Source organism: Heterodontus francisci, chromosome 5 (genome assembly GCF_036365525.1).
Source record: "Heterodontus francisci isolate sHetFra1 chromosome 5, sHetFra1.hap1, whole genome shotgun sequence".
NCBI lineage: Eukaryota > Metazoa > Chordata > Chondrichthyes > Heterodontiformes > Heterodontidae > Heterodontus > Heterodontus francisci.
The window spans coordinates 115,360,078-115,380,695 of record NC_090375.1 but is presented as its reverse complement, the minus strand read 5'-3'; the positions used below and the strand labels follow the sequence as shown (position 1 = coordinate 115,380,695).

At 43.2% G+C, this 20,618-nt stretch overlaps 1 protein-coding gene across 5 annotated transcripts in view; it reads left to right on the top strand.

The window, feature by feature from the left end:
• Positions 1-20,618, top strand: part of ppp1r42 (protein phosphatase 1, regulatory subunit 42) — a 231,429-nt gene that overhangs the window by 85,708 nt on the left and 125,103 nt on the right. For all 5 annotated transcript variants that reach the window (XM_068030917.1, XM_068030915.1, XM_068030913.1 and 2 more), the window contains one exon: positions 5,560-5,688. In XM_068030917.1, the coding sequence (XP_067887018.1) occupies positions 5,560-5,688 (129 nt within the window). The remainder of the gene's footprint in view (positions 1-5,559; positions 5,689-20,618) is intronic.

Here is a 20,618-nt window from a genome sequence, read left to right as displayed (position 1 = left end):
CAGTTAAAACTCCCAGACTGTTCTCAGTTGCAATGCCCAGTCCTTCTCCAAAACCAATATCCTCTTTGCTCTTCCGAGCACATTCAACTGATCCTCTCTTAATAACGCAATCTCTTTTGACCCTGTTGGTCTTTTCTCCTCCGCAAACCATGAGCTTTCGAACCGGGTTCAAATCTTAGCAGCCTTTCTCTGTATCCACGTTCTAAGAGTTTAAACAGGATGAGAAGGATTCAGTTGTTGTGGAGGATAATGCAGGTGTTTGGTTGGCTGAAGCTCTTTTCAAGGATTTGGATAGAGATGTTGGTGGCAAAGCCTTCAAGGCTAACAATGGTGAATTGTTTAGCAGATGCTCTTTGATAGAGGCATAACAGGCAGACCCTGACTTAAGAAGCTTGTCTCAGAGGGATGTGTTCTGAGGTACAAGCTGAGAAGGTCCCTGAGTGTTATTATGTCAAGAATTACATTTTGATGAGGAAGTGGATACCTCCCCAGAGGCCCGCTGATGAGGATTGGGCTGTACTCCTCAAATTGTTATCCCTCCTTGCTACTCCAGTGAAATTTTGAGAATTGCCCATGAGATTCCAGTCACAGGTCATTTGGGTATTCGGAAGACTCAGGCTAGGGTAATGATGCACTTCTATTGGTCAAAGCTGCATAAGGATGTGGTTGACTTCTGTCAGTCCTGTCACATGTATCAGATGATTGAGAAGCCACAGCCTTTGCTTAATCCAGCCCCCTTAATATTGATACCTGCATTTGATGAACCATTTCGTAGGATTCTTGTGGATTGTGTTGCACCTTTACCTGCGACTAAGTCAGATCATAATTATTCTTGAGCATCATGGATTTATTTAGAGATACAGCACTGAAACAGGCCCTTCGGCCCACCGAGTCTGTGCCAACCATCAACCACCCATTTATACTAATCCTACACTAATCCCATATTCCTACCACATCCCCACCTGTCCCTATATTCCCCTACTACCTACCTATACTAGGGGCAATTTATAATGGCCAATTTACTTATCAACCTGCAAGTTTTTGGCTGTGGGAGGAAACCGGAGCACCCGGCGAAAACCCACACGGTCACAGGGAGAACTTGCAAACTCCGCACAGGCAGTACCCAGAATCGAACCGGGGTCACTGGAGCTGTGAGGCTGCGGTGCTAACCACTGCGCCATCGTGCCACTTGATTTCCTGAGGCAATACCATTGAAGAAGGTCACAGTGAAAGTTATGATTGAGGGGTTTGTCTAGTTTTTCCCTAGCTATGGGCTGCCAAAAGAAATTCAGTATGACCAGGGGTCAGATTTCATGTCAGGTGTAATGTAGGAGGTCATGTATAATTTGGGAGTGAAGCAGGTCAAGTCATCTGCTTATCACCCACAGTCACAAGGTGATTTGGAGAGATATCGCTAAATCCTAAAGAGTATGATTAGGGCTTATTGTTTTGAGTATCCCCAGGATTGAGATAAAGGGATTTCATTTTTGTTATTCGCAACCAGGGACATACCAAATGAGTCTACTGTTTCAGCCCCTTCAAATTGGTCTATGGGCATGAAGTTAGAGGCCCTCTTAAACTCATTAAGGAAGGATTTTTTGGCACAGGAGGAGGAAATTACCCTCCTAGATTATGTGTCAATGTTCCAAGAAAGACACTCAAAAGCTTATGAGATGGCTAGAGAACATCTCGAGGCTTTTGAGCAGGTAATGAAAGCCCAAGCAGATAGAACAACTAAGGCACATAGTTTTCAACCTGGAAATAAGATGCTCGTCTTCTGCCTGGTGAACTATTGAAAGCTAGGTTTAATGGACCTTACTGTATCAAAAGGAAACGCAGTGAGGTGAACTGGTACATTGGTACATCAGATAGATGGAAAAGTCAAAGGGTGTGTTGTGTTAATATGCTGAAGAGATACTATGACCATGAGCATAGTCAGTCAGTAATGTAGCACAGGTGGTAGAGAATGTAAATGGTGTTACTGGTGCACCTGATGAGCCAGATGATGAGTTTGAAACTGAATGTTTCCAGATTGAACCTCTTGCGATGAAGCTAGCGAACACAGTGGTGTTAGAGGATCTGGATGAGGTGCTACAACAAGGATATACAACCTTTTCACATGGGGGTGGGGGGGGGGGGGGCACATTACAATTTCTGTCCTGCATAGGGGGCCGGTGAGAAAATTTCAGAAAGATAAAGGCATAAAAAATTTATCTTGCTGTTAATCAAAACAACAACAAATGCCCATTTTTGTGAAGAAGTTTCAAATGAGAAGTCTAATTTATTGACTTACTTTCTCATTACTATGTTGAGCATTGATTTAGTGGCATACCTGGCATTGTTTTTGCTTGCATAAGTACTCAATCTCTCCCCGCATCCTTGATATAGCGATGCGAAGTATTCGGATAGATGTCCATCTGTCAGGAGTGATCTTGATCTCTTTCTCTCCCCTCTCCTGTCTGCATCTATCTCTCTCCCCCTCTCTCTGTTTCTCTCTCTACCCTCTCTCTCCCTCTCCCCCTCTCTGTTTCTCTGCCTCTCTCTCTCCCCCCTCTGTCTCTGTCTTTTTCCCCCTCCCTCTCCCCTCTTTCTCTGTCTCTCTATCTCCCCGTCTCTCTCTCTCTCTGTCCCTCTCCCTCCTCTCTCTGTCTCTCTCTCTCCCTATCTCACTTCTCCCCTCTCCCTATCTCACTTCTCCCCTCTCCCTCTGATTCTTCCCCCCCCCATCTCTCTCCCCTCTCTCTCTGTCTCTCTTCCCACTTTCTCTCCCCCCACTTTCTCTGCCTCTCTGTCTCTCTCACTCCCCACTCTCCGCTTGCCGCTCCTCACTCTCCGCTCTCCTCTCTCAGTCCCTGCTATCCACTCCCCGTCTGTGCACTCACCATAAATCTGAATAGTAGAGGCATGTTATGAATGCTGCCTCTCAACTGGATGTGGCCATGTTGTGTTAGAGCGGGATCCTAACAAACCTGTAGCTGCCTGCTGAGGTGTCTGACATTCTGGCATATACATCTGTGGGCCGGATGGAAACCTTTGGAGTGCCGGATTGTGGCCCGCGTACCATATGTTGGACAACCATGGGATACTGCATCTACCTGAGCACCCGAGGAAAGACATAGCTGAATTTTTGAGGGATTATAAGCTTATATGTGCAGATAGGTCGTCGTACTTCTCTGGCTATTCATGAGGTTGATGCAGAGGAAACTAAACCAATTAAACAAAACGCCTACAGACTCAATCCAAGCAAATTGGCCTAAGTCAGGGAGGAGGTTCAATGCATGTTAATATAGTTCAACGCAGTCAAAGTAGTTGGATTTCTCCTGTTGTTTTTGTAGCAAAACCAGATGGTTCTCAAAGATTCTGCATAGATTACCGAAAGGTTAATACGGTAACTAAGATGGACTCCTATCGGATCCCAACGCTTGAGGATTGTATTGATAGGGTGGGGAACTTGGCCTTTGTTAGCAAGATTAGTTTACTCAAAGGATATTGTCAAGTCCCCTTGGTCTGATGAAGCCAAAGAAATACCTGCTTTTGTAATACCAGATGGTCTATTCCAATGTAAAGTCATGCCATTTGGTATGAAAAATGCACTGGCTACATTTCAAAGATTAACCAATCAAGTGTTTGCCGGGTTGAGTAATCGCATTGTGTACATCGATGAACTTTTGGTGTATAGCGGCACGTGGAGTGATCATGTCAGACCTCTAAGAGCTGTATTTGAGAGCCTAACCCTTTCATAAACCTGGCAAAGACAGAGTTTTCCGAGGCCAAAATTACTTATTTAGGACATATCTCAGCAAGGCCCAGTAGAAATCAATCACCAAATAACCTGAAAGTAGTTGATAATGCCTTTAAATAGTGCTGTTGGGGGAGGGTGGGGGTGGTGTTCCCTCTTGCTGAGCACATGTTCAGCTATGTGTGCATGTCTTTAGCTGGAGCATTGAGGTTGAAAATGCCACAACTGGTGTTAAATTGGCATTCCATGCTGGCTGACATCACAGTTTGCCTGCTCTGCATACTTCCAGCGCTCGTTCCCAATACCTGTGCTAACGCCTTCACCAAAATGGCGTCTGGCCCAAACTTCATAAATATGTGTGCTTGGCATGGATGCCATCTTTCTCTCAAAACTACAATCATAGCTTTGAAAGTACAGCGCCACGGAGCCTAGTTTTGAGGCTTGTGTGTCTCAGTAAGGATCCTTTGATCTGATTATTGCTTGCCCTGCTCACACTGGTCCCAAGTTCCCTATGTAGAAGGCACTGTGCTGAAATAGGTCCCTAATTTCTTTAAGTTGTTACACAAAAAACCCAGTAAAGGTTTGTGGGCAGCTGTAAGTATAATGAACACAAGTGTTGTTTGTTCACCACTGACTGCAAAATTAGGGCCACTATTCTCCATATACATATATACACAAATATATGTATGTATGTGTGTATTTTATATATATATATATATAAATAGTGTTCTCATCTCGACTGTGCTGTCTGGGGAAGGTGCTTTCCTACAGGGAAGGGAAAGATTTGAGTATGTGTTGATTGATTTGAGTTTCACTGTAATGGTTTTATGACATCTGAACCCCTTCATGAGTTACTACCTTGTAACACAATTAAGACTATGCATTAAGTTAATTATAATAGATGCCTAGGGATGACATTCTGTAAATAAAAATGAAATGAGTTGGACTCAAAATGGGCTTTCTCCAAGAAATGTATTCATGAGTCAGGATATCTACTTATAAAATATAACATTTGTACCTCAGTACATTTAATCATTCATTGCATCAATTAAGTGCAACATGCTAACATGCTTACTTTTGTATGACCTTTTCCTACACTTAATTAGTGTGTGAAAGATGATTGATGTACTGGAATTGTAATACTCAGTGCACTCTGGTCAGAACATGAGTAATTGGGAACATTAATGCATGCATCAGGAATTCTACGCAATCGTTGTTGTTTAATACATTTGATTTCCACATTTAAATCAGAATTGTGTACAGATAAGCTTTTTGATTATTTAGAAATAAGAGCACACAGTTTCTCTTGATTACATAAATATTTTTTTTATCAGAAAAATACTTTTTAGAAGCTCAGCTCTTTTTATAGAATATTTCGATTTCCAAATACTTATAGGGAAACCATCCTAAGGATTCAGATTGTGGTCAAAAACACTCCATATATCATCTGATAGCGCAGATAGCTGAGGTGTAATATTTTTTATTCATTGAACATTTTATCTGTCTGCTTATGCAACTGTTCCATGCTTTCTCAAGCATGCATTTATCATGATACTGCAGAGATAGATAAGTAATTCAGTTACTTTTGAGTCATTTGCAAATCTTGGCATTTAATAGTTATAACATAGTTTGCTTTTTAATTTTTCATGACATAACCAATCCAATTTGCTTTATTGTCATTGATCATTCTGGAAGACTAATTCTGTATCTGTTAGGATTTCATAGTGCTGTTGAAAATGAACTGATTGAAATGAATGGTTCTCTTAGGTTTTTGCTTGCTTTCCGCTGACCTATTTTAAAGGTGTTTTTATTATCTGCAGAGGTCCTAGATGGAAAAGAGATAAATAATACAGCCCGACAGTTTTTATTGAACTGGAAAGCTTTTCGAGAAACCAAGAAAAAAATTGCCAAGGAAAAGATAGAAGAGCAGGTGGTCCAACAGAAGTTAGGTAAGTTGTATAGAAGAAAATAATTGTTTTAACCACCTTATTCTCAATTAAACATTGGAAATCTGACTTTGAAATAACAGTATCAAAATGCAAATATTTTATTTTGAGCACATTATATTAATTACATCATATCACATGCAAAGCAGTTCAAGAGAAAATATATGGCCAACCTTATGAAAACAATTTGCATCTTAAGACTTTCCTTTAAAGCCAAACTTTTTTGTATATTTACAAGACTTTTTGCAATTACTTTTTCCACAGTTGTATTAATGCTTCCTACTTCCAGACATTTGGATGACTTATTTTCTGCTTAGCTAATGCTCACTAATTTCATCTCAAGGTAAAACAGTGAATAGACTATTTGTTGTACATTGTCCAGTGAGGCAGACAATTTACCCCGGTAGACAAATAATTCACATTTTATTTTCCATCTGCTCAACCAAGCATAATTGTAAAATTTAATGCTAAATACCAAGAAAACTGAAGTAAAATGGACAAATTAAATCTAGATTATTGAGATGAAAGTCTCTCTCTGCTGGTTGTGAGGATTTCAAATGTAAGCATTTTGAGTTCGTGGATGGGGCTACAACATCTCCAACAAAAGAGAATCCAAACAATTTCTCTCGACATTCAAAGCCATTAGCATCACTGAATCCCCCACCATCAACATCCTGGGAGTTACCATTGACATAAACTGAACTGGACCAGCCATATAAATACTGTGGTTACAAGAGCAGGTCAGAGGCTGAGAATTCTGCAGCAAGTAACTCGCTTCCTGACTCCCCAAAGTCTGTCCACTATCTGCAAGGCACAAGTCAGGAGTGTAATGGAATACTCTCCACTTTCCTGGATGAGTGCAGCTCCAACAACATTCAAAAAGCTCGACACCATCCAGGCCAAAGCAACCCACTTGATTAGCACCCCATCCACCACATTAAACATACACTCCCTCTACCACCAACGCACAGTGACAGAAGTGCGTACCATATACAAGATGCACTGCAGCAACTCGCCAAGCCTCCTTCAACAGCACCTTCCAAACCTACGACCTCTACCACCTAGAAGGACAAGGGCAGCAGATGCATGGGAACACCACCACCTGCAGGTTCCCCAGCAAGTCACAGATCATTGTGACTTAAATCTGTAGCATGTTCCTTCACTGTCAAAAACCTGGAAATCCCTTCCTAACAGCACTGTGGGTGTACCTACCCCAGATGGACGACAGCGGTTCACGAAGGCAGTTCTTCACCACCTTCTCAAGGACAATTAGGGTTGGGCAACAAATGCTGGCCTTGTCAATGATGCTCACATCCCGTGCATTTTTAAAAAAAAACTCCTGACTTGTGCCTTTTAGATGGTGGACAGGCTTTGGGGATTCAAGAGATGTTACTTGCCTCAGAATTCCCAGCCTCTGACCTGCTCTTGTAGACATGCTATTTATATGGCTGGTCAAGTTAAGTTTCTGGTCAGTAGTAACCCCAGGATTTAGATGGTGGGGGAATTCAGAGATGGTAATGCCATTGAACTTCAAGGGGAGTTTGTTAGATTCTATCACTTGCCATTTATCAGCCCAAGCCTGAATGTTACCCAGGTCTTGCTGCATATGGACATGAACTGCTTCAGTATGTGAGGAGTCATGATTAGCACTGTGCAATCATCAGCGAACATCCCCACTCTTCACCTTATGAAAGCGGAAAGATCATTGATGAAGATGGTTGGGCCGGACAGTACCCTGAGGAGCATTAATGTCCTGAGGCTAAGATGTTTGGCCTCCAACATTTTCCTTTGTGCTAGGTATGACTCTAACCAGTGAAGAGTTTTCCCCTGATTCTCATCGACTTAAATTTTGCTAGGGCTCCTTGATAACATGCTTGGTCACATGCTGCCTTGATATCAAGAGCAGTCACTCTCGCCTCACCTCTTGAATTCAGCTATTTTGACCATGTTTGGACCACGGCTGTATTGAGGTCCAGAGCCAAGTTGCCCTGGCAGTACCCAAACTAAGCATTGGTGAGCAGGTTATTGTTGTGTAAGTGCCACTTGAAAGTACTGTTGACGACACCTTCCACCATTTTGCTGATGATTGAAAGTAGACTGATGGGCGGTAATTGGCCAGATTGGATTTGTCTTGCTTTTTGTGGTCAAGACATATCTGGGCAATTTTCCACTTTGTTCGATAGATGCCAGTGTTGTAGCTGTGCTGGAACAGCATGGCTGGGGGGTGGCTTGTTCTGGAGCACAAGTCTTCATCACGATTGCCAGGATATTATCAAGGCCCACAGCCTTTAGTGTATCCTGTGCTTTCAGCTGTTTCATGATATCATGTGGAGTGAATCGAATTGGCTGAAGACTGGCATCTGTGATGCTGGGGACTGTTTATTCGTTTCATGGGATGTGGGCGTCACTGGCAAGGCCAGCATTTGTTGCCCATCCCTGATTGCCCTTGAGAAGGTGGTGAGCTGCCTTCTTGAACCTCTGCAGTCCATATGGTGCAGGTACACCCACAGTGCTGTTAGGGAGGGAGTTCCAGGACTTTGATCCAGCATTAGTGAAGGAACGACAATTTATTTCCAAGTCATGATGGTATGTGGTTTGGAGGGAAACTCACAGCTGGTGGTGTTCCCATGCATCTGCTGCCCTTGTCGTTCTAGGCGGAAGATGTCGCAGGTTAGGAAAGTGCTGTCAAAGGAGACGTGGTGAGTTGCTGCAGTGCATCTTGTATATGGCACACACTGCTGCTACTGTGCATCGGTGGTGGAGGGAGTGAATGTTGAAGGTGGTAGATGGGGTGCCTATCAAGCAGACTGCTTTGTCCTGGATGGTGGACAGGCTTTGGGGAGTCAATAGATGTTACTCGTCACAGAATTCCCAGCCTCTGACCAGCTCTTGCAGCCATAGTTATTTATGTGACTGCTCCAGTTCAGTTTCTGTTCAACAGTAACCCCCAGGATGTTGGTAGTGGGGGATTCAGTGATGGTAATGCCATTGAAAGTCAGGGAAAGGTGGTTAGATTCTCTCTTGTTGGAGATCGTCATTGCATGGCTCTTGCGTGGTGCGAATGTTACTTGCCACTTATCGGCTTAAGCCTAGATGTTGTCCAAGTCTTGCTGGATATGGACATGGATTGCTTCAGTCTCTGAGGAGTTGCGAATGGTGCTGAACATTGTACAATTTATTTATTTTTATTTATTTAGAGACACAGCACTGAAACAGGCCCTGGGGCCCACCGAGTCTGTGCCGACCAACAATCACCCATTTATACTAACCCTGCACTAATCCCATATTCCCTACCACCTACCTACACTAGGGGCAATTTACAATGGCCAATTTACCTACCAACCTGCAAGTCTTTGGCTGTGGGAGGAAACCGGAGCACCCGGCGAAAACCCACGCGGTCTCAGGGAGAACTTGCAAACTCCGCACAGGCAGTACCCAGAATCGAACCTGGGTCGCTGGAGCTGTGAAGCTGCGGTGCTAACCACTGCGCCACTGTGCCGCCCACATCAGCTAACATCCCCACTTCTGCCCTTATGATGGAGGGGAGGTCATTGATGAAGCAGCTGAAGATGGTTGGGTCTAGGACACTACCCTAGGGAACCCCTGCAGCAAATGTCCTGGGGCTGAGATGATTGACCTCCAACAACCACAGCCATCTTCCTTTGTGCTAGGTATGACTCCAAAATGTGGAGCATACCACCCCGATTCCCATTGATTTCAATTTGGCTAGGGCTCCTTGATGCCACGCTCGGTCAAATGCTGCCTTAATATCAAGGGCAGTTACTCTCACCTCATCTCTGGAGTTCTGCTCTTGTTCATGTTTGGACCGAGGTTGTAATGAAGTCTGTAGCCAAGTGCCCCAAGTGAAACCCAAACTGAGCATCAGTAAGCAGGTTATTGCTGTGTAAGTGCAGCTTGATAGCACTGTCGACAACACCTTCTATCACTTTGCTGATGATCAAGAGTAGACTGATGGAGTGCTAATTGGCCGGATTGTATTTGTCCTGCTTTTTGTGGACAGGACATACCTGGGCAATTTTCCACATTGTCAGGTAGATGCCAGTGTTGTAGCTACGCTGGAACAGATTGGCTCGGGGCATGGCTAGTTGTATAGCACAAGTTTTCAGTACTACAGCCAGGATGTTGTCAGGACCCATAGTCTTTGCAGTATCCAGTGCCTTCGGCCATTTCTGGCATCTGTGATGCTGGGGACCTCAGGAGGAGGCCGAGATGGATCACCCACTCGGCACTTCTGGCTGAAGATGGTCACAAATGCTTCAGGCTTTTCTTTTGCACTGATGTGCTGGGCTCCTCCATCTTTGAGGATGGGGATATTTGTGGAGCCTCCTCCTCCTCCAATTGTTTAATTGTTCACCACCATTCACAACTGGATGTGGCAAGAATGTAGAGCTTCCATCTCTCCATTGGTTGTGGGATCGCTAAGTGCTGTCTATTACATGCTGCTTCCACTGTTTGGCATGCAAATAGTCCTGTGTTGTAACTTCACCAGGTTGACGTCTCATTTTTAGGTATGCCTGATGTTACTCCTGGTATGCTTTCCTGTGCTCTTTATTGAATCAGGGTCGATCCCTTGGCTTGATTGTAATGGTAGAGTGAGTGATATGCTGGGTCATGAGGTTGCAGATTGTGGTTGAATACAATTCTGCTGCTGATGGTCTACAGTACCTCATGGATGCCCAGTTTTGAAGTCGCTACCGCTGCTGGCTACCTTCTAGATTTCTGTACATAAACTATAACTTCTGCCTCTACCTCTCTTCTCTTTCCCTTTTTTCCTGCAACATGCATTAATGTGTCCCATGCCATTAAATCTGCCATTGCTGCAGGGTTCAGTTGCTCCCGGATATGCTAATGACTTCCCTCTGCACAACCCTAAACATCCTCTACCATGTTCAGTGAGGTACCTCTTCACTTCTGTTGCAGAGCAGCAACCCCAATTGCATTATCACTCTTTCTCAGCAAATGAGAACATAAGAAATAGGAGTAGGAGTAGGCCATTTGGCCCCTCAAGCCTGCCCCAGACCTCAGCTCCTCATAGCCCTCAACTCCCCGATATTTCAAAAATTTATCTATCTCCTCTTTAAATACTTTCAGTGATCTAGCCTCCACAACTCTCTGGGGTAGAGAATACATTCACTACCCTCTGAGAGAAGAATTTCCTTTGCATCTCAGTTTTAAATGTGTGACCCCTTATTCTGTAACTATGACCCCTAGTTCGAAATTTCCCCACTAGTGGAAACATCTTCTCAACATCTACCCTGTCAAGTCCCCTCAGAATCTTATGTTTCAGTAAGATCACCCCTCATTCTTCTAAACTCTAATGAATAAAGGCCTAACCTGTTTAGTCGTTCTTGATAATTCAACCCCTTCATCCCAGGAATCAGCTGAGTGAATCTCTTTTGAACTGCCTCCAATGCCAGTATATCCTTTCTTAAATACGGGGACCAAAACTGTACATAGTACCTCACCAACACCCTGTACAGTTGTAACAAGACTTCCCTATTTTTAAACTCCAACCCCCTAGCAATAAAGGACAAAACTCCATTTGCCATCTTAATTACTTGCTGCACCTGCATGCTAACCTTTTGTGTTTCATGCACAAGAACACCCAGATCCTTCTGTGCTGCACTTTTTTGGAGTCTCTCCATTTAAATAATAGTCTGCCTTTTGATTCTTTCTACCAAAGTGCATGACCTCACACTTTCTTACATAAACTTCATCGGCCAAGTTTTTGCCCACTCACTCAACCTATCTGTATACCCTTGCAGATTCCTTTTGTCCTCATCAACATGCCCTCCCACCTATTTTTGTATCGTTAGCAAATTTGGATTCATTACACTCTGCCCCCTCCTCCAAGTCATTAATATAGATAGTAAATAATTGAGGCCCTAGGACTGATCCTTGTGATCCATTAGTTATGTCTTTCCAACCTGAAAAAGAGCCATTAATCCCGACTTTCTGTCTTCTGTGAATTAACCAATCCTCAATCCATGCTAATACATTGCCCCCTATACTGTGAGCTCCTATCTTGTGCAATAATCTTTTATGTGGCACCTTATCGAATGCCTTCTGGAAATCCAAATACACTACATCTACCAGTTCCCCTTTATCAACTCTGCTTGTTATATCTTCAAAGAACTCTAGCAAATATGTCAAACATGATTTCCCTTTCACAAAACCATGTTGACTCTGTTTGATTGCATTAAGCTTTCCTAAATGTCCTGCTATTTCTTCCTTAATAATGGACTCTAGCATTTTCCCAATGACTGATGTTAGGCTGACTGACCTCTAGTTTCCTGCTTTTTGTTTCCCTCCCTTCTTGAACAGGGGTGTCACATTAGCGGTTTTCCAATCCACTGGGACCCTCCCAGAATCTGGTGAGTTCTGGAATATTTTGACCAATGCCTCCACTATCTCTGCAGCCACTTCCTATAAAACCCTTGGATGCAGGCCATCAGGTCCTGGTGACTTGTCTGCCTTTCGTCCCATTAGTTTGTCAAATACATCGTCCCTCGTGATAGAAACTGTTACAATATCTTTCCTCCCATTAGCTCCTTGCTTATCTGATATCTGTGGCATGTTTATAGTGTCCTCCACCGTGAAGACTGATGCAAAATATTGGTTTAAATTATCTGCCATTTCCCTGTTCCCCATTATCAATTCTCCAGTCGCATCCTCCAAGGCTCCCACGGTCATTTTAGCTACACTCTTTTTATATACCCGTAGAAGCTCTTGCTGTTTGTTTTTATATTTCTTACTTTTATAATCAATTTTCTCCCTCTTTATTAGCTTTTTAGTCATCCGCTGCTGGTTCCTAAAAAAAATTCCCAATCTTCTGGTGTAACACGCTAAACCTCCTCCCTATTTCATTAATCGCCCCCACCCTGTCCAGTTCCTGTGCTGGAGCTCCATCTGCTCCATGTTGCACTCCAGAGTTTTTATTTCCTTCCCAGACATGACCTTATCACAAATGAATATGTAGTCTCATAGGCTGATGGAAACCTGTCACTTGAACAGTGCCTCTTTTCTCTTAGAATCATAGAATGATTACAGCACAGAGGAAGACCATTCGGCACAATATGCCTGAGCTGATTATCTGCAAGAGCAACTTAGCTAGCCCCACTCCCCGCACTTTCCCCATAGCCCTTGCAAATTTTTTCTCTTCAGATGCTTATCCAACTCCCTTTTGAAAACCATGATTGAATTTGCTTCCACCACACACTCATGCAGTGCATTCCAGATCCTAACTACTTGCTTCTTAAAAAAGTTTTCCTCATTTCGCTGTTGATTCTTTTGCCTTTCATCTGAAATCAGAGTCCCCTGGTTCTTGATCTTTCCACAAATGGGAACAGTTTCTCTGTATCTACTCTGGACCCCTCAGGATTTTGAACACCTCTATCAAATCTCCTCTTAACCTTCTCTTCCTTGAGGAGAACAACCTCAGCTTCTCCAATTTATCCATGTAACTTAAATTCCTCATCCCATGAATCATTTTCCTAAATCTATTCTGCACTCTCTCTAAAGCCTTCACATCCTTCCTTAAGGGCAGTTCCCAGAAATGGACAAATGCTCAGTTGAGACAAACCCAGTGTTTCATAAAGGTTCATCATAACTTCCTTGCTTTTGTACTCTTAAGCCTCTATTTATAAAGCCCAGCATCCTGTATGCCTTTTTAACAGTTTTCTCAATCTGCCTTACCACCTTCAATGATTTGTGCACATATACCTCCAGGTCACTCTGTTCTTGCACCCCCTTTAGAATTATACTCTTTATTTTATATTGCTTCTCCTCGTTCTTCCTATCAAAATATATCACTTCACACTTCTCTGTATTAAATCTCATCTGACACATGCCCCCCACATTCCACCAGACTGTCTACCTCCTCTTGAAGTCTGCCACTATTGTCCTCACAATTCACTATACTTCATCTGTAAATATTGAAATTGTTCCCTGTACACCCAAGTCTAGGTGATTAATATATATATCAAGAAAAGCAGTGGTCCTTGTACTGACCCCTGGGGTGCCTCACTGTATACCTTCCTCCGGTCTGAAAAACAACCGTTCACCAATACTCTGTTTCCTGTCACTCAGTCAACTTTGCATCTATACTGCCACTGTCCCTCTATTCCATGGGCTTCAACTTTGCTGGAAAGCCTATTATGTGGCGCGTTATTCAATGGCCTTTTGGAAGTCCATGTACACCACATCAACCAAATTATGCTCATCAACCCTCTCTGTTACCTCATCAAATAACTCAATCAAGTTAGTTAAACAGGATTTACCTTTAAAAAAAATTGGTGCTGGCTTTCTTAATTAATCTGCACTTGTCCAAGTGACTGTTAAATTTTATCTCAAATGAGCATCTCTAAATGCTTTTCTACCACCAAGGTTAAACTGACTGGCCTGTAGTTGCTGGGTTTATTGTCCCTTTTTACGTTATCTTTCACCATGGCTTTGGCAGCATCTTCCTTGGTAAAGAGAGATGCAAAGTACTCATTAGCTATGCCCTCTGCCTCCATGCATTGATCCCCTTTTTGGCTCTGTATCAGCCTGACCCGTGCTCTTAGTACCCTTTTATTATTTATCTGCCTGTAGAACACTTTTGGATTGCCTTTTATGTTAGCTGCCAGCCTCTTATCATACTCTCTCTTTGCCTCTCATTTCCTTTTTCATTTCCCCTCTGAACTTTCTACATTCAGCATGGTTCTCACTAGCATTATCAAACTGATATCTGTCATATGCACACTTTTTTTGCTTCCTTTTATTCTCTATCTCTTTCATTTTCCAGGGAACACTAGCTTTGGTTGCCCTACCCTTTTCCCCCTCATGGGAATGTACCTTGACTGTACCCAAAGTACCTCATCTTAAAAGGCAGCCCATTGTTCTGTTATGGTTTTCCCTGCCAATCTTTGATGCCAGTTTACCTGGCCAGATCTGTACACTCACCCCACTGAAATTGGCCCTCCTCCAATTAAGTATTTTTACTCTGGATTGCTCCTTGTTCTTTTCCCTAGCAAACCTAAACTTTTTGATACTATGGTCACTATTCCCTAAATATTCCCCAACTGACATTGATCCACTTGAGCCACCTCATTCTCCAGAACCAGATCCAGCAATGCCTCCTTCCTCATTGGGCTGGATCAATAAAAATTCTCCTGAACACACTCCAGAAACACTTCCTCTTCTCTGCCCTTTACACGATTACTATCCCAGTCTAAATTAGGATAATTAAAGTGCCCCATTATCATGATTCTATAGTTTTTGCATGTCTCTGTACTTTCCCTGCATATTTACTCCTCCATATCTTTCCCTCTAGTTGGTGGACTATAGAATACATCCTGCAGTTTAATGGTACATCTACTTTTTCTTAACTTTAACCAAATAGTTTCTGTTATTGACCATGCTTGGACATCCTCTCCAGCGTTGTAATATTCTCGCTAATCAATACTGCCACCCACCCCCCCTCCTTTTTTTCCTTCCCTATCTTTCCTGAACATCTTTTATCCAGGAATATTTAGTACCCACTCCTGACGTTTTTGAGCCAGGTGTCCATTATAGCCACAACATCATATTCTCATGTGGCTACCTGCGCCTGCTGCTCACCAACTTTATTTACCACGCTTTGTGCATTTACATACTTGCACTGTAAATCTAATTTAGACCTTAGTGCATTCCGTCTTACTCTGACCCCACCTAATACCTTACTATTTCTTACTCAAGTGCTAGCTGTCTCTCCCAGTCCTTTGTGCGCTTTGTTTCTTTCTAATGCTATATCCTGGTTCCCATTCTCCTCCTAAGTTAATTTAAACCCTCCCCAACAGCAACACCAAACCTCCTCATTAGGACATTGGTCCCAGTTCCATTGAGGTACAACCTGTCTGACCCGTACAGGTCCCACCTCCCCCAGAACCAGTCCCAATGTCCCAGGAATCTAAAGCCCTCACTCCTGCACCATCTCTCTAGCCACACATTCATCTGCTGTATATCCTCCTATTTCTATATTCGCTAATGCTTGGCACCGGGAATAATCTGGAGATTGCTATCTTTGAGGTCCTGCTCACTGGTGTCCTTCCTAGCTCCCTAAAATCTGCCTTCAGGCCCTCAACCCTCTTTCCACCTATGTCATTGGTACCTGATATGGACCACAACCTCTGGCTGCTTACCCTCCCCCTTCAGAGTGCTTTGCAGTCACTCAGTGGCATCCTTGACCCAGGCACCATCAAGAAATCATGTCTGCAGCTGCAGAAACGTCTGTCTGTTCCCCTAACTATCGAATCCCCTATCACTATTGCTTTTCCAATCTTTCTTCTGCCCCAGGATATACAGTAAAAATATACGACTGCGACAAGTAGCGAGTACCATCGAGGTCGAGCAAGGTGGCTGGCATGCGCAAACAGTTCTTTTTTCTTCATACTCTTTTCTTCTCAGTGCCTCATGTCTTCACAACTTATTCTACTCAAGAGTGTTAGCATAGATCTACCCTTAGGAGCTTTTCTCCACTGCCTACTGTACTGAAGCCTCCCAAGGTTTCTTACTTTTATACCTTTTTTCAGGGGTGGATCTGGATGGATTATTGACAGGGTCTGATGGTCATATAAGGATTTACTTTGTTACAAAATACCCAACAAAATGTTGAATTCTTGGTCTAAACCATGGGGTGAAAGCCCACCTTTAATGTTATCCACCTGCCATTAACTTCTTGAGCTTGCACCCATACTGTCTGTCCTTGATCAATCAGGCCCTTACATCATCCTTTCCTTCTCTTATCTCAAGCTGATCAGTCCCATCTCCCCAGAAACATTCCGTTTCCAGCCATCAATCTTACCCAGAAGTTTCATTATTTGTATATGTCTTATTACCATTTATTTATGCCCAACACTTTACATCAGGCCTGTTAATAACCTGTGGTAATGGCCATTCAGTTCTTATTCCTTAATGGTTCACCACCCAACTGACCGCAATTGTGTTTTGTTAAAAATGGTGTGTTAGTCCCTGAGTGCTTTTAGGACAAATGATAGGTTTTTCTCAAAGGTTAAAAAATAATTATTTTTACATAATTCCTGAAATGGTCACAACCTCGCCCACACGTGCATTTACTCACACACGTAGACAAGATAGATTGAGAGAAAAGGGTAGGATGTGGTTTAAAGTCCAAAGTGAGGTAAGTGTTTGTGGTTTACAGTAAACCTGTTGAATCTTCTCAGGAGGAAAGTCTTTTTCAAGGTGCAGGCCTTGGTGTTTAGAACATAGAACATATAACAGTACAGCACAGTACAGGCCCTTCGGCCCACGATGTTGTGCCGAACCTTTAACCTATTCTAAGATCAAACTAACTACCTACCCTTCATTCTACTATCATCCATGTACCTATCCAAGAGTCGCTTAAATGCCCCTAATGTATCTGCTTCTACTACCACCGCTGGCAGCGCATTCCACGCACCCACCACTCTCTGTGTAAGGAACCTACCTCTGACATCTCCCCGAAACCTTCCTCCAATCACCTTAAAATTATGCCCCCTGGTGATAGCCCTTTCCACCCTGGGAAAAAGTCTCTGACTATCCACTCTATCTATGCCTCTCATCATCTTGTACTCCTCTATCAAGTCACCTCTCATCCTTCTTCGCTCCAATGAGAAAAGCCCTAGATCCCTCAATCTTTCTTCGTAGGACATGCCCTCCAGTCCAGGCAGCATCCTGGTAAATCTCCTCTTCACCCTCTCTAAAGCTTCCACATCCTTTCTATAATGAGGCGACCAGAACTGAACACAATATTCCAAGTGTGGTCGAACCAGGGCCTTGTAGAGCTGCAGCATAACCTCGCGGCTCTTAAACTCAATCCCCCTGTTAATGAAAGCCAACACACCATACGCCTTCTTAACAACCCTATCAACTTGGGTGGCAACTTTGAGCGATCTATGGACATGGACCCCAAGATCCCTCTGTTCCTCCACACTACCAAGAATCCTGTCTTTAAGCCTGTATTCTGCATTCAAATTCGACCTGTTTGTAGTCTTGAATTGGTTGAGGTGTTGTCAAGCTCTAGGACAAAGCTGGTGGTGTGGACTTTGTTACCTTCCCAGATGGAGAGAGTCTCACAGTTATGTTGTGATGTCTCTCCTGTGGTGGCTGTTCAGTTCTTGTTCAGCTGGGTTCTTCTTGCTTGGCTGGATCTGTTGCACGGCCTCTAGCTGGACTGCTTTCTGAAGGTGTTGGATTGATCTTCCTTCTCTCTTCAGAGGGTTACCTTTTTAAGGTAAATATCCATCACATTAGAATTTTTGTTAGGAGACACATGGCCCCCTCCCCTGGTGTGACCACACAATGGACCAGGATGTAATAACCATAGCTATTGATTGATGTCTGAATGGGGACGGGTCTGGTAACATGATACTACTTCACACCGATTTATTTTGATATGGGCAGCAAGTCTGTCTGTCTCCAAACTCCTTTGTTAGTTCATGTCGATAAGAGTCATTAATATGCAATAGTGCTCCTTTCAATTTCAAAGGGGTTCTCCCCAGAGCTATTCAGATGAGGTTAATTAGTTCCATCTTTTAGACAGGTTTGTTGATTTCCAGTACAGGGGAGGTCATGTGACCGCTACTCCATTTTGACTGTGATACTAGTGTCCATGTTCCGGTGGTTTTGTTTAACGGTTGACTTTTAAAATTCATAATTCTTCCATTTCATTGTTTATTTCATCATGGCTAGGCATATTGCTAATTCCTAACAAAGCTGAATGCTAGTTGGAGAGTGAGATGCACTCACGGGACTCTTGCATTACCTGCTTGGTCCTGCTTGTCTGTCAATCAGTTATCCATTCCCTCTCTGCCTGCATACCCTTAAGCTGCAGGCAGAGAAACTTGTTTGTACATTCCAAATCACCAACGTCGCACACTGACAAAACGCCATTTGGCCTTCTCCCCTTAGTCACTGGCACTCTTTAACTGCCACTCTTGCAAGCCACATAGTCACAGCTTGCTGAGATCTCCTTTCTATTCTTTTTCTTTAGCCCCTGCACAGAGTGGCTTCTCATTCTTGGTGATCTCAATCTCCACCTGAACTCCGAGCCCCACTTCACTGACATCTTAGCCTTCCTGCCTTCATTCAATCTCACCATGCATGTAAACATTCACTCCTATTCCCATGCATATATCCACTATCACTCAAGGCCTATCCATCCATGAGAGTTTTGTCATTGACTAGGTTATTTCCCTCACCATCTAGTTCTCCCTTCATGTCTTCCCTCTCTCAGCCCACTCAAGGGGAACACAAAAGTCCTTCCAGTTCTCTGTCTTCCAACTGTCTTCTTTCTGTCTTGCCCATAGTACCAATATTACCTTAGTCAAAATTACCAATGGCTTCTCCTTATCTGTATCCATGGCTTCATTTCCCTGCTTGTTCTTATTGTGCCATTCACAACAATCCATCTTCCTCAATAGTCTTTGCAGTCCACATCCAGGTGACTCCCCAATTCTAGTTTTACTCCTATTTGCCCCAATGGAATCAGTACATCTTCAGCAACAGTTTGACTTCTTACATATTTGCCTCTGGGTACCCCACAATTCCATACTTGGCTTTTTCCCTTCCACATTTATAGCCTAAAGATATTATCCGCAGTCAGTGTGTTGATCATCTCCAGCTTTACCTCTCATAAACATTCACAATTTCACTACCATCTCTGCACTGTCCGGTAGCCTAACTGACATTAAGTCATGGATTAGCAGAACTTTATCCACTTGAACATTGGGAATCCATCTTATTTACCTCCTGGCAAAATCTCAATCCTCTTGTCCCTCAGATCTCCCTCGTTGGCTGCTCAGTTGAGTTCAGCCTGACAGTGTGCAACCTTGGTGTCACAAACTTATCTTAGCTGTCACTAAGACCATCTACTTCCAACACTGTAACATTACCTACCTTCTCTTCCTTCACAATCTACCCTGCTGGAACTATTGTCTATGCTTTGGTTATCTCGATTCAACTTCTCAAGGGCAATTTTAGATGGGTAATAAATGCTGGCCTAGCCAGCGACGGCCACATCTCATGAACGAATAAAGAAAGTGCCCTCCTCATAAGCTTCTCCGCAGACCATCTCCAAATTTTTCAAAACTCCACTACCAGCATCCAGCTCTTGCTGAGTTCTATGATGCACTGAATTCAAAATGCTTTTCCTTGTATTCAAATTGCCATAGACCAGTTGGGTCTGTTTCTGTGCTGTAGATTCTAGCTAATTCTTCCATAGCTTGATCCACCCTACTAATGGAATGTTGCGCAATTTTCTTCCCAGCCTACTTCCTACAATCTTCTAACAGGACTCCTGTTCATCTCCAACTCCACCCCCACCCCCCATCATTGCAAAGTGGCATTCCTCATTTGTTGACAGCTTTCTACCGTATAGGTCCCACAGACAAGAACTTTCTCCCTAAACCTTATCATCTCTTCTGAGGTTGGGGTTTAGGTGTGTTAAGAGTGTAGAGGAAGTTTCAATCTGTATGTGGCCTTTGCTCCACATGATTTGGAAGAACTCTATGTTGAAGTCCTAGACAGATATATAAAAACGTACTGTTCCCATTGCTACCTTTTGTAGCAAAAAAATTAAGCACAAAACTTTGCAAGAGTGCTTTCCTTAATGCTATTCATGAATGATATAGAGGTGGGCGCTTTCATAATATGTTTTGTCGATTTTGTTAAGCTATGTGGCTAAGTGGCCAACATTTCATAGTTAGGCCAAGTCATCTGCTGAACCATCACATCCTGCAGGAAAATGTACAAGTTCCTGCACTTATTGGCCAGAATATTCAGTTCTGTTTCGCCTGTTGTTTGAGCAGTACTGGTGCAGTTTTGATTCCAAAATGGTGCCTGCGACTCATAGAGTCTGTCATTCACGGCACAGAAGGAGGCCATTTGGCCCATGG